At 44.3% G+C, this 14,010-nt stretch overlaps 1 protein-coding gene across 4 annotated transcripts in view; it reads right to left on the reverse strand.

Moving 5' to 3' along the window:
- The window catches only part of LOC112240516 (semaphorin-5A-like), a 310,054-nt gene that overhangs the window by 210,497 nt on the left and 85,547 nt on the right, over nucleotides 1-14,010 (reverse strand). For all 4 annotated transcript variants that reach the window (XR_006080276.1, XR_006080275.1, XM_042308578.1 and 1 more), the window contains exon 4: nucleotides 11,572-11,617. Coding sequence is in view for 2 of the 4 variants with exons in the window: in XM_042308578.1 (XP_042164512.1) it covers nucleotides 11,572-11,617 (46 nt within the window). In the remaining 2 variants the exon portion in view is untranslated. The remainder of the gene's footprint in view (nucleotides 1-11,571; nucleotides 11,618-14,010) is intronic.

Consider the following 14,010-nt stretch of genomic DNA (forward strand, 5'->3'; position numbering starts at 1 on the left):
TAGGCAGTTGAAAACCGAAACAGTATTTTTGACATCCCTATCAAATGTGTCCCTTTAATTAACAATCCGGAGCGGCAGGGTAGCCTAGTGTTTAGAGTGTAGAGACGGCAGGGTAGCCTAGTGGTTAGAGTGTAGAGGAGGCAGGGTAGCCTAGTGGTTAGAGTGTAGAGGCGGCAGGGTAGCCTAGTGTTTAGAGTGTAGAGGAGGCAGGGTAGCCTAGTGGTTAGAGTGTAGAGGAGGCAGGGTAGCCTAGTGGTTAGAGTGTAGAGGCGGCAGGGTATCCTAGTGGTTAGAGTGTAGAGGAGGCAGGGTATCCTAGTGGTTAGAGTGTAGAGGAGGCAGGGTAGCCTAGTGGTTAGAGTGTAGAGGAGGCAGGGTAGCCTAGTGTTTAGAGTGTAGAGGAGGCAGGGTAGCCTAGTGGTTAGAGTGTAGAGGCGGCAGGGTAGCCTAGTGTTTAGAGTGTAGAGGAGGCAGGGTAGCCTAGTGGTTAGAGTGTAGAGGCGGCAGGGTAGCCTAGTGTTTAGAGTGTAGAGGAGGCAGGGTAGCCTAGTGGTTAGAGTGTAGAGGAGGCAGGGTAGCCTAGTGGTTAGAGTGTAGAGGCGGCAGGGTATCCTAGTGGTTAGAGTGTAGAGGAGGCAGGGTATCCTAGTGGTTAGAGTGTAGAGGAGGCAGGGTAGCCTAGTGGTTAGAGTGTAGAGGAGGCAGGGTAGCCTAGTGTTTAGAGTGTAGAGACGGCAGGGTAGCCTAGTGGTTAGAGTGTAGAGGCGGCAGGGTAGCCTAGTGGTTAGAGTGTAGAGGCGGCAGGGTAGCCTAGTGGTTAGAGTGTAGAGGAGGCAGGGTAGCCTAGTGGTTAGAGTGTAGAGGCGGCAGGGTAGCCTAGTGGTTAGAGTGTAGAGGAGGCAGGGTAGCCTAGTGGTTAGAGTGTAGAGGCGGCAGGGTAGCCTAGTGTTTAGAGTGTAGAGGCGGCAGGGTAGCCTAGTGGTTAGAGTGTAGAGGCGGCAGGGTAGCCTAGTGTTTAGAGTGTAGAGGCGGCAGGGTAGCCTAGTGGTTAGAGTGTCGAGGCGGCAGGGTAGCCTAGTGGTTAGAGTGTAGAGGAGGCAGGGTAGCCTAGTGGTTAGAGTGTAGAGGCGGCAGGGTAGCCTAGTGGTTAGAGTGTAGAGGAGGCAGGGTAGCCTAGTGTTTAGAGTGTAGAGACGGCAGGGTAGCCTAGTGGTTAGAGTGTAGAGGCGGCAGGGTAGCCTAGTGGTTAGAGTGTAGAGGCGGCAGGGTAGCCTAGTGGTTAGAGTGTAGAGGAGGCAGGGTAGCCTAGTGGTTAGAGTGTAGAGGCGGCAGGGTAGCCTAGTGGTTAGAGTGTAGAGGAGGCAGGGTAGCCTAGTGGTTAGAGTGTAGAGGCGGCAGGGTAGCCTAGTGTTTAGAGTGTAGAGGCGGCAGGGTAGCCTAGTGGTTAGAGTGTAGAGGCGGCAGGGTAGCCTAGTGTTTAGAGTGTAGAGGCGGCAGGGTAGCCTAGTGGTTAGAGTGTGGAGGCGGCAGGGTAGCCTAGTGGTTAGAGTATTGGACTAGTAACCGGAAGGTTGTGAGTTCAAACCCCCGAGCTGACAAGGTACAAATCTGTCATTCTACCCCTGAACAGGCAGTTAACCCACTGTTCCTAAGCTGTCATTGAAAATAAGAATGTGTTCTTAACTGACTTGCCTGGTAAAATAAAAATCCAATCTTTTCAGCCCTTTAACAAAGAAAAAATAACAAAAATCAAAAACATATACATGATCAAATACAAATACAAATCTTAGAATCAACTATTAAAGACCACCAGACTACCAGAACCCACTGGATTCTCCAATTACATTGAAGGAACTACAGGACAAAATACAAATACCAACCCAAAAAGGCCTGTGGTGTTGATGGTATCCTCAATGAAATTATAAGATATACAGACCACAAATTCCAATTGGTTATATTTAAACTCTTTAACATCACCCTTAGCTCCAGAATCTTTCCCAATATTTGGAACCAAGGACTGATCACCCCAAATTTGACCCCAATAACTAACGTGGGATATGCTTCAACAGAAACCTTGGGGAAATTCTCTGCAATATCATTAACAGCAGACGCTTACATTTCCTCAGTGAAAACCATGTACTGAGCAAATGTCAAATTGGCTTTTTACCAAATTATCGTACGACAGACCAAACAAACCAAAACAAAGGCAAAGTCGTCTCATGCTTTGTTGATTTCAAAATGCTTTTTTAACTTAATTTGACATGAGGGTCTGCTAAACAAATGAATGGAAAGTGGTGTTGGGGGGAAAAACATACGACATTATCAAATCCATGTACATAATAAACAAGTGTGCGGTTAAAATTGCCATAAAGAAATAAAAGATTAAATAAATCATTCTCTCTAATATTATTCTCACATTTCACATTCTTAAAATAAAGTGGTGATCCTAACTGACCTAAGACAGGGAATTGTTACTAGGATTAAATGTCAGGAATTGTGAAAAACTGAGTTTAAATGTATTTGGCTAAGGCGTATGTTAACTTCCGACTTCAACTGTAAAACACACACATTTCTTCACACAGGGCTGTGGGGTGAGACAGGGATGCAGCTTAAACCCCACCCTCTTCAACATATATATCAACGAATTGGTCAGGGCACTAGAACAGTCTGCAAAACACGGCCTCAAACGAATAGAATCTGAAGTCAAATGTCTACTGTTTGCTGATGATCTGGTGCTTCGGTCACAAACCAAGGAGGGCCTACAGCAGCACCTAGATCTTCTGCACAGATTCTGTCAGACCTGGGCCCTGACAGTAAATCTCAGTAAGACTAAAATAATGGTGTTCCAAAAAAGTTCCAGTCTCCAGGACCACAAATACAAATTCCATCTAGACACCGTTGCCCTAAAGTACACAAAAAACTATACATACATACATCAGCGCCACATGTAACTTCCAGAAAGCTGTGAACGATCTGAGGGACAACGCAAGAAGGGCCATAAAATGTGACATACCAAAATGTGACATACCAAAATGTGACATACCAAAATGTGACATGCCAATTAGGATCTGAATAAAAATACTTGAATCAGTTATAGAACCCATTGCCCTTTATGATTATGAGTCCTGGGGTCCGCTCACCAACCAAGAATTCACAAAATGGGACAAACACCAAATTATCCTTGTAGAGCAGAATTAGGCCGATATCCACTAATTATCAAAATTCATAAAAGAGATGTTAAATTCTACAACCGCCTAAAAGGTAGTGATTCCCAAACTTTCCATAACAAAGCCATCGCCTACAGAGAATTGATCCTGGAGAAGAGTCCCCTAAGCAAGCTGGTCCTGGGGCTCTGTTCACAAACACAAACAGACCCCACAGAGCCCCAGGACAGCAACACAATTAGACCCAACCAAATCACGAGACAAGAGGGAGAGAGGGAGAGGAGGAGAGGGGGACAGAAGGAGAGAGGGAGAGTAGAGGGGGAGAGGAGAGGGGGAGAGAAGGAGAGGGGGGGTAGAGGGGGAGAGAGGGGGAGAGTAGAGGGGGAGAGTAGAGGGGGAGAGGAGAGGGGGAGAGTAGAGGGGGAGAGGAGAGGAGAGGGGGAGAGAAGGTGAGGGGGGAAATTCCAAATATATAAAGCAAAATGGTGAACATTCAATTGCCAAAACAGTGAAAATGCAAACAGTGAAAACAGGTCCAGTTGTTTGTTGACTTAGTTTTTATTTGATGACTTAATTATTTGTCATTCCTTATTAAAGTCATCATCTCATCTCTGCTCAGGCAGTAGCAGTCAAACAGCCAGACAACCTTCTCTGTTCTCCCCACACTGTACTGTCTGTAGTCATCCTATTTAGCTAGCCTGCCTACTAAGCATGTTTTGCCAAGCTGTCTTACAAACTCATTTTACTACTTCTTCAAAGTACACTGCTCAAAAAAATAAAGGGAACACTAAAATAACACATCCTAGATCTGAATGAATGAAATATTCTTATTAAATACTTTTTTTCTTTACATAGTTGAATGTGCTGACAACAAAATCACACAAAAATTATCAATGGAAATCAAATTTATCAACCCATGGAGGTCTGGATTTGGAGTCACACTCAAAATTAAAGTGGAAAACCACACTACAGGCTGATCCAACTTTGATGTAATGTCCTTAAAACAAAGTCAAAATGAGGCTCAGTAGTGTGTGTGGCCTCCACGTGCCTGTATGACCTCCTTACAATGCCTGGGCATGCTCCTGATGAGGTGGCGGATGGTCTCCTGAGGGATCTCCTCCCAGACCTGTACTAAAGCATCTGCCAACTCCTGAACAGTCTGTGGTGCAACGTGGCGTTGGTGGATGGAGCGAGACATGATGTCCCAGATGTGCTCAATTGGATTCAGCTCTGGGGAATGGGCGGGCCAGTCCATAGCATCAATGCCTTCCTCTTGCAGGAACTGCTGACACACTCCAGCCACATGAGGTCTAGCATTGTCTTGCATTAGGAGGAACCCAGGGCCAACATATGGTCTCACAAGGGGTCTGAGGATCTCATCTCGGTACCTAATGGTAGTCAGGCTACCTCTGGCGAGCACATGGAGGGCTGTGCGGCCCCCCAAAGAAATGCCACCCCACACGATGACTGACCCACCGCCAAACCAGTCATGCTAGAGGATGTTGCAGGCAGCAGAACGTTCTCCACGGCGTCTCCAGACTCTGTCTCGTCTGTCACATGTGCTCAGTGTGAACCTGCTTTCATCTGTGAAGAGCACAGGGCGCCAGTGGCGAATTTGCCAATCTTGGTGTTCTCTGGCAAATGCCAAACACCCTGCACGGTGTTGGGCTGTAAGCACAACCCCCACCTGTGGACGTCGGGCCCATATACCACCCTCATGGAGTCTGTTTCTGACCGTTTGAGCAGACACATGCACATTTGTGGCCTGCTGGAGGTCATTTTGCAGGGCTCTGGCAGTGCTCCTCCTGCTCCTCCTTGCACAAAGGTGGAGGTAGCGGTCCTGCTGCTGGATTGTTGCCCTCCTACGGCCTCCTCCACGTCTCCTGATGTACTGGCCTGTCTCCTGGTAGCGCCTCCATGCTCTGCACACTACGCTGACAGACACAGGAAACCTTCTTGCCACAGCTCGCATTGATGTGCCATCTTGGATGAGCTGCACTACCTGAGCCACTTGTGTGGGTTGTAGACTCCGTCTCATGCTACCACTAGAGTGAAAGCACCGCCAGCATTCAAAAGTGACCAAAACATCAGCCAGGAAGCATAGGAACTGAGAAGTGGTCTGTGGTCACCACCTGCATGTGAAATGTATTGTCAATCAGTGTTGCTTCCTAAGTGGACAGTTTGATTTCACAGAAGTGTGATTGACTTGGAGTTACATTGTGTTGTTTAAGTGTTCCCTTTATATTTTTGAACAGTGTATATTACTTGTTGCTGTGTTATTTACATGCTGTCTGTGTGTATCTAACCTAACAGCTGGAAAAAACAGGCGCAGTGGTTACCACGTTTTTGCACTGAACTTGGTTGAAAATATGCTTCATGAAAACTACAACTCCCTTCAGCCCAACATCCCAGTTCTTGATTTGATGTCTCTTTTGAATGATTTGATTTATCTGTCGAGAAATGGCACAAAAAAACTGAACTAAGTGGAAGTTAAGTAATTGAACCGAATGGTCAATTAGTTGTTTAATAACCAAAAAATAAGGACATTTCGGTTAATCGCTGAGCACTACTGAAGCACCACAGGACAGACAGAGGGCATTTATCTGGCTGACACAGCAACTGGCACGTCTCTCTGAGTCTGCAAACAACACACTAGCAAGAGGCCTCCAGTTTCATTTTAAGTGATGAAGGGTTTGTTTAAGAGAAAATTAGAGGGGTTTTAATCAATAACGCTGAAAGTATTTCTAGAGGTCTGGTTTATTATTCGTTCATAAAGTACATCGAAGAATAACCTTGGTTGTTTTGACGTGCTCATAAATATTTAGTTTTGGTACATTAGGGATTAAGCCTGAGCATGGATCATATGAAATGGTAATTCTACTCGGTCTCTCATTTTATTGCAAAAATCATACAAGGCACAAGCACAGCTCTCAGTACTTATTTTCATCAAAACACACACTTATGTTATTCATGTCAGCACAGTGCAATGATAAATCCTGTTAACCAATGCCAATGGGTATGTACTGTACTAAAGCACCATGATAGGTGGTAGCTAATGAAATAGGCATGTGTGGGTGTAGTTTGTAGGATATTTCCCAAAGAAGACACATTTCTACAGTAAAACTCCTTTCTCTTCTCTACACATCTCAATGTAGAGAAGAGAAACGAAGAAGAAAAACGCTGAGTATTCTGGTACAGCTCTCTTTGTTGTTACTACTACTACTCATACACCGTTTTCCCTTCGCAAATCACCTTCATCAATCAGTAATGCTATATCTTACTCTACATTGCTCCATCTCCCTCATTCTCCCTCTCACTCTCTGCTTATTTCGCCTCTTCCCCTCTCCGTTCCTTCTATTTCCTTCTAAGGGATGCATATAAACCAACATACAGCATTCAGCCATGGAAATGACTACAGAGAATACTGTTAGATATATAGGGCCATTAACACTGACTACAGAGAGGACTACTGTTAGATATATAGGGCCATTAATACTGACTACAGAGAAGACTACTGTTAGATATATAGGGCCATTAACACTGACTACAGAGAGGTCTACTGTTAGATATATAGGGCCATTAATACTGACTACAGAGAAGACTACTGTTAGATATATAGGGCCATTAACACTGACTACAGAGAGGACTACTGTTAGATATATAGGGCCATTAACACTGACTACAGAGAGGACTACTGTTAGATATATAGGGCCATTAATACTGACTACAGAGAAGACTACTGTTAGATATATAGGGCCATTAACACTGACTACAGAGAGGTCTACTGTTAAATATATAGGGCCATTAACACTGACTACAGAGAAGACTACTGTTAGATATATAGGGCCATTAACACTGACTACAGAGAGGACTACTGTTAGATATATAGGGCCATTAATACTGACTACAGAGAATACTACTGTTAGATATATAGGGCCATTAACACTGACTACAGAGAAGACAACTGTTAGATATATAGGGCCATTAACACTGACTACAGAGAGGACTACTGTTAGATATATGCGGCCATTAATACTGACTACAGAGAAGACTACTGTTAGATATATAGGGCCATTGACACTGACTACAGAGAAGACTACTGATTGATATATAGGGCCATTAATACTGACTACAGAGAAGACTACTGTTAGATATATAGGGCCATTAATACTGACTACAGAGAAGACTACTGTTAGATATATAGGGCCATTAATACTGACTACAGAGAAGAGTAATGTTAGATATATAGGGCCATTAACACTGACTACAATGGCTGGCAGACTCCTCTGATCCAGCTTAGCCTAGTGATAGTTCTCTCACACCCCACTCTTAGCCTAGTGATAGGGCCATTAACCCCACTGACTAGCCAGAGAGGACTACTCTTAGCCTAGTGATAGCTCATTAACACCCACTCTTAGCCTAGTGACTACTCTTAGCCTAGTGATAGTTCTCTCACACCCCACTCTTAGCCTAGTGATAGTTCTCTCACACCCCACTGTTAGCCTAGTGATAGTTCTCTCGCACCCCACTCTTAGCCTAGTGATAGTTCTATCACACCACACTCTTAGCCTAGTGATAGTTCTCTCACACCCCACTCTTAGCCTAGTGATAGTTCTTAACACTGACTCTTAGCCTAGTGATAGTTCTCTCACACCCCACTCTTAGCCAGTGATAGCTGACTCTCACACCCCACTCTTAGCCTAGTGATAGTTCTCTCACACCCCACTCTTAGCCTAGTGATAGACACCCCACTCTTAGCCTAGTGATAGTTCTTAACACTGACTCTTAGCCTATTGATAGTTCTCTCACACCCCACTCTTAGCCTAGTGATAGTTCAGAGCAGACCACTCTTAGCCTAGTGATAGTTCTTCACACCCCACTCTTAGCCTAGTGATAGTTCTCTCACACCCCACTCTTAGCCTAGTGATAGTTCTCTCACACCCCACTCTTAGCCTATTGATAGTTCTCTCACACCCCACTCTTAGCCTAGTGATAGTTCTCTAGCACCCCACTCTTAGCCTAGTGATAGTTCTCTCACACCCCACTCTTAGCCTAGTGATAGTTCTTCACACCTGACTCTTAGCCTAGTGATAGTTCTTCACACCCCACTCTTAGCCTAGTGATAGTTCAGAGACAGACTACTCTTAGCCTAGTGATAGTTCTCATCACACCCCACTCTTAGCTTAGTGAAGCTCTCTCACACCCCATCTTAGCCTAGTGATAGTTCTCTCACACCCCACAATAGCCTAGTGATAGTTCTCTCACACCCCACTCTTAGCCTAGTGATAGTTCTCTCACACCCCACTCTTAGCCTAGTGATAGTTCTCTCACACCCCACTCTTAGCTTAGTGATAGTTCTCTCACACCCCACTCTTAGCCTAGTGATAGTTCTCTCACACCCCACTCTTAGCCTAGTGATAGTTCTCTCACACCCCACTCTTAGCCTAGTGATAGTTCTCTCACACCCCACTCTTAGCCTAGTGATAGTTCTCTCACACCCCACTCTTAGCCTAGTGATAGTTCTCTCACACCCCACTCTTAGCCTAGTGATAGTTCTCTCACACCCCACTCTTAGCCTAGTGATAGTTCTCTCACACCCCACTCTTAGCCTAGTGATAGTTCTCTCACACCCCACTCTTAGCCTAGTGATAGTTCTCTCACACCCCACTCTTAGCCTAGTGATAGTTCTCTCACACCCCACTCTTAGCCTAGTGATAGTTCTCTCACACCCCACTCTTAGCCTAGTGATAGTTCTCTCACACCCCACTCTTAGCCTAGTGATAGTTCTCACACCTCACTTAGCCCCACTCTTAGCCTAGTGATAGTTCTCTCACACCCCACTCTTAGCCTAGTGATAGTTCTCTCACACCCCACTCTTAGCCTAGTGATAGTTCTCTCACACCCCACTCTTAGCCTAGTGATAGTTCTCTCGCACCCCACTCTTAGCCTAGTGATAGTTCTCTCACACCCCACTCTTAGCCTAGTGATAGTTCTAGCCTAGTGATACACCCCACTCTTAGCCTAGTGATAGTTCTCTCACACCCCACTCTTAGCCTAGTGATAGTTCTCTCACACCCCACTCTTAGCCTAGTGATAGTTCTCTCGCACCCCACTCTTAGCCTAGTGATAGTTCTCTCACACCCCACTCTTAGCCTAGTGATAGTTCTCTCACACCCCACTCTTAGCCTAGTGATAGTTCTCTCACACCCCACTCTTAGCCTAGTGATAGTTCTCTCACACCCCACTCTTCTAGAGGACAACTGTGTCACGTTCTTAGTTCCTTTGTTTTGTCTTTTGTTTTAGTATGGTCAGGGCGTGAGTTGGTTGGGTTGTCTATGTTAGTTTTTCTATGATTTTCTATTTCTTTGTTTGGCCTGGTATGGTTCTCAATCAGAGGAAGCTGTCAATCGTTGTCCCTGATTGAGAACCATATTTAGGTAGCCTGTTTTCCATTGTGTTTTGTGGGTGGTTCTTTTCAGTCTTTGTGTGTCGACACCAGACAGAACTGTTCCGGTTGTTTCCAGTCTTTGTGTGTCTGCACCAGACAGAACTGTTCCGGTTGTTTCCAGTCTTTGTGTGTCTGCACCAGACAGAACTGTTCCGGTTGTTTCCAGTCTTTGTGTGTCTACACCAGACAGAACTGTTCCGGTTGTTTCCGGTCTTTGTGTGTCTGCACCAGACAGAACTGTTCCGGTTGTTTCCGGTCTTTGTGTGTCTGCACCAGACAGAACTGTTCCGGTTGTTTCCGGTCTTTGTGTGTCTACACCAGACAGAACTGTTCAGGTTGTTTTTAGTCTGTGTGTGTCGACACCAGACAGAACTGTTCCGGTTGTTTCTTTGTTGCTTTGTTATTCAGTGTTCAGTTTACTTCATTAAAAAGATGAACACGTACCACGCTGCGCATTGGTCCTCACCTTCTTCCCACGACAGCCGTTACAAACTGCATGAAGTCTATTGCACAAATCAAGCCCTCAGGATCTCCTGACACAATAATCATTATCCTGGCTTCACTGACAGCACTCGACAAAATGGTGTTGTTATGATGCATATAACAGTGTGAAATATTTGAAATGTACCCTGGGTTGTTATTCCTGTAACTGCTATGACAGGTGTTGTGTATTGCTTGTGACAGATTTGTATTGGCCCAACTGACAGCTGGCCTGTTCCAGTATTACTGTATTACTCTGTTAATGTAGACAGATAAAACAAATGTAAAAACAGTGTTTTTAAAAGAGACCAGACTTGTTATACCTGATGCGATGTTCCAACAAACTGACTGCGAGCTAGACATTGAGGGGAAGAGAGAGAAGGGGGGGGCTAAAGGGAGGAAATGTGAAGGGAGAGATAATACTAGAAAGAGTCTGAGAAAAGAGAGATGTGAAGAAGTTGCAGGGAGATGAATATGAGAGTTAAAGGAAGATACATAGGAAAGGTGATGAAGAGGGAAAAAGAGAGAGAGAGAAAGAGGGAGGGATAGAGTGATAGAGAAAGAGGGAGGGATAGAGGGATAGAGAAAGAGGGAGGGACAGAGAGATAGAGAAAGAGGGAGGGATAGAGAAAGAGGGATAGAGAAAGAGGGAGGGATAGAGGGATAGAGAAAGAGGGAGGGACAGAGAGATAGAGAAAGAGGGAGGGATAGAGGGATAGAGAAAGAGGGAGGGATAGAGTGATAGAGAAAGAGGGAGGGATAGAGAAAGAGGGAGGATAGAGAGAGAAAGAGGGAGGGACAGAGAGATAGAGAAAGAGGGAGGGATAGAGTGATAGAGAAAGAGGGAGGGATAGAGGGATAGAGAAAGAGGGAGGGATAGAGAGATAGAGAAAGAGGGAGGGACAGAGAGATGGAGAAAGAGGGAGGGATAGAGGGATAGAGAAAGAGGGAGGGATAGAGAGATAGAGAAAGGGGGATAGTTAGATAGAGAAAGAGGGAGGGACAGAGAGATAGCGAAAAAGGGAGGGACAGAGAGATAGCAAAAGAGGGAGGGATAGAGAGATAGAGAAAGAGGGAGGGATAGAGAGATAGAGAAAGAGGGAGGGATAGAGGATAGAGAAAGAGGGAGAGAGAGAGATAGAGAAAGAGGGAGGGACAGAGAGATAGAGAAAGAGGGAGGGACAGAGAGATAGAGAAAGAGGGATAGTTAGATAGAGAAAGAGGGAGGGACAGAGAGATAGAGAAAGAGGGAGGGATAGAGAGATAGAGAAAGAGGGAGGGACAGAGAGATAGAGAAAGAGGGAGGGATAGAGAGATAGAGAAAGAGGGAGGGATAGAGAGATAGAGAAAGAGGGAGGGATAGAGAGATAGAGAAAGAGGGAGGGATAGAGAGATAGAGAAAGAGGGAGGGATAGAGAGATAGAGGGGGACATATGGGTAGCAATGGATGAGGGACTGGCAACGCTGGTAAAGTCTCACCTGGATCAGCGAGAGGTCCTCCAGATGGAGTCTGAACAGGTGGTTTCTGAAAGGAAAAGAGACAGGGAGGAGAGATGAAGGTATAATCTTCTCTAAAAAGACACAATCTGAAAAAAGAGAAGTGGACAGGAGACCATTTCCAAAAATATCTCTGGGTTATTTTACTCCCATATTGGTTATTTCCTCTACCTCATCAAACCTTTGATTAATCACAGCTATCTTTCTGGGTCACTCCAAAGGGCCTGTTCAGATGTAACTAAATACATACTATGTTACTGCCAGTTGAAACTAGTTATATCTTTGTGGTTTTGAATAGAAATCCAATCTAAACCGAACAGAATAAAGATTACATACTTTACAAATTTCCTGTAGATACAGATGCAGTGATGGAGAAAGTACACATTTGAGTAAAAGTATTAATAGAAAATGACTCAAGTAAAAGTCACCCAGTAAAATAGTATTTGGATTTAAATATACTTTGTATCAACAGTAAATGTAATTGCTAAAATATATTTAAGTTTCAAAAGCAAAAGTGCATGCACAAATTATAAACAATTTTCTTGTTCTCTGATTAGTGAGTCCACCAGATCAGTGGCAGTAGAGATGACCAGGGATTTTCTCTGATTAGTGAGTCCACCAGATCAGAGGCAGTAGGGATGACCAGGGATGTTCTCTGTTTAGTGAGTCCTCCAGATCAGAGGCAGTAGGGAATGACCAGGGATTTTCTGTTTAGTGAGTCCTCCAGATCAGTGGCAGGAGGGATGACCAGGGATTTAAGTGCGTGAATTAGACACTTTACCTGTCCTGCTAAGCATTCAAAGTGTAACGAATACTTTTGGGTGTCAAGGAAAATGTATGAAGTAAAAAGTGCATTATTTTCTTCAGGAAAGTAAAATAGTCATCAAAAATATAAATAGTAAAGTCAAGTACAGATACCCCCAAAAACGACTTAAGTAGTACTTTAAAGTATTATTACTTATGTACTTTACACCACTGCATAGATGTAGGACTCACTCTTTCCAAAGTCCAACCTCAACCGTTAGTGGGGAAAATGCTAAACTGATCTTGAATCAGTGTCTAGGGGTCACCTCCAGACAAATGCATCCCTGAGTGAATTTTTGCTTTAACAGACCATAGGACCTAAGGCTGTGTGAGTGTGCGTGGGCCCACATTCATGTGTGTGTGTGTGTGTGTGTGTATCAGAGAGTCCAATGGTGAAACTTCACTTGAATAAGGCTCTTGCCTTAGGCTCTTTTGAAAAAACAAATTGTCTGGTCTTTCAAACTTTCCACAAAACAGTATAAGCTAATGAGTAGTCTGTAGAATGAGTAGGCCTGTTCTTTTATGACCAATGTTTTCAGTTTGATTGTATAAGTTCAGCATTCTGGCACAAGACTCATCATCATAGCAGTTTTATTATTCATATTAATATTATTATTTAGCAGAGTGACGATTAATATTAAGGCTGTTTCATTTATTTTTATTTTATACATGTTTTTTATTTTCACCCCTTTTTCTCCCCGATTACGATCTTGTCTCATCGCTGCAAATCCCCAACGGGATCGGAAGAGACAAAGGTCGAGTCATGCGTCCTCTGAAACATGACCCTGCCAAGCCGTGCTTCTTAACACACGCCTGCTTAACCTGGAAGCCAGCCGTACCAATGTGTCAGAGGAAACACCGTTCAACTGACTGAATTCAGCCTGCAGGCGCCTGGCCCACCACAAGGAGTCACTAGAGCATGATTGGCCAATTAAAGCCTCCCCCAGCCAAACCCTCCCCAAACCCGGACGACGCTGGTTGTGCACTGCCCTATGGGATTCCCGATCACGGCCAGTTGTGATACAGCCCGGGATTGAACCCGGGTCTGTAGTGATGCAGTGCGTTTGACCGCTGTGCCACTCAGATGTTTAATTTCTAATCAGTTTTGTCCAGGAATGTCAGAGAATCAATCCTGTCAGGTTCAGTTCAAACCGGGTTCAGAAAGTTATTCGTTTTACAAATATGAAAGAGCTCTTCACCACTTTCCAACCTCATGCTCATTATCTCCAGTACAATACTAATGTCCACATCTGTGAAAAGGACATATTTACACCTGATGACATCATCAAAAGTTTAAACATTTTAGAAACGGTCATTTTGAAACACTATGAGGTTCGCCGTGACTTGGGGAGGAAGGAAACGCCCTCAGTTGGGTGAGAAACTCATTGCAGGTGTTGAAAGTGACTATTTAAAAAATAAAATAAACTGTTAATACTACCCTATGAGAGATTTGTTCTGAACTTTCTTCTGATCTTTTTAGATCACAGATCATACAGAAATGTGCTGTTTTCACATATGTAGACACTGGTTTGATCCTGGAGAATGAATGAAAAGTGGTGGAATTGCCCTTTAATTCATGTCAAGAAAGTAAATCATCTAGGCATCTATTCGGTAATG

The sequence above is a fragment of the Oncorhynchus tshawytscha genome, linkage group LG29 (genome assembly GCF_018296145.1).
Source record: "Oncorhynchus tshawytscha isolate Ot180627B linkage group LG29, Otsh_v2.0, whole genome shotgun sequence".
NCBI classification, from domain to species: Eukaryota; Metazoa; Chordata; class Actinopteri; order Salmoniformes; family Salmonidae; genus Oncorhynchus; species Oncorhynchus tshawytscha.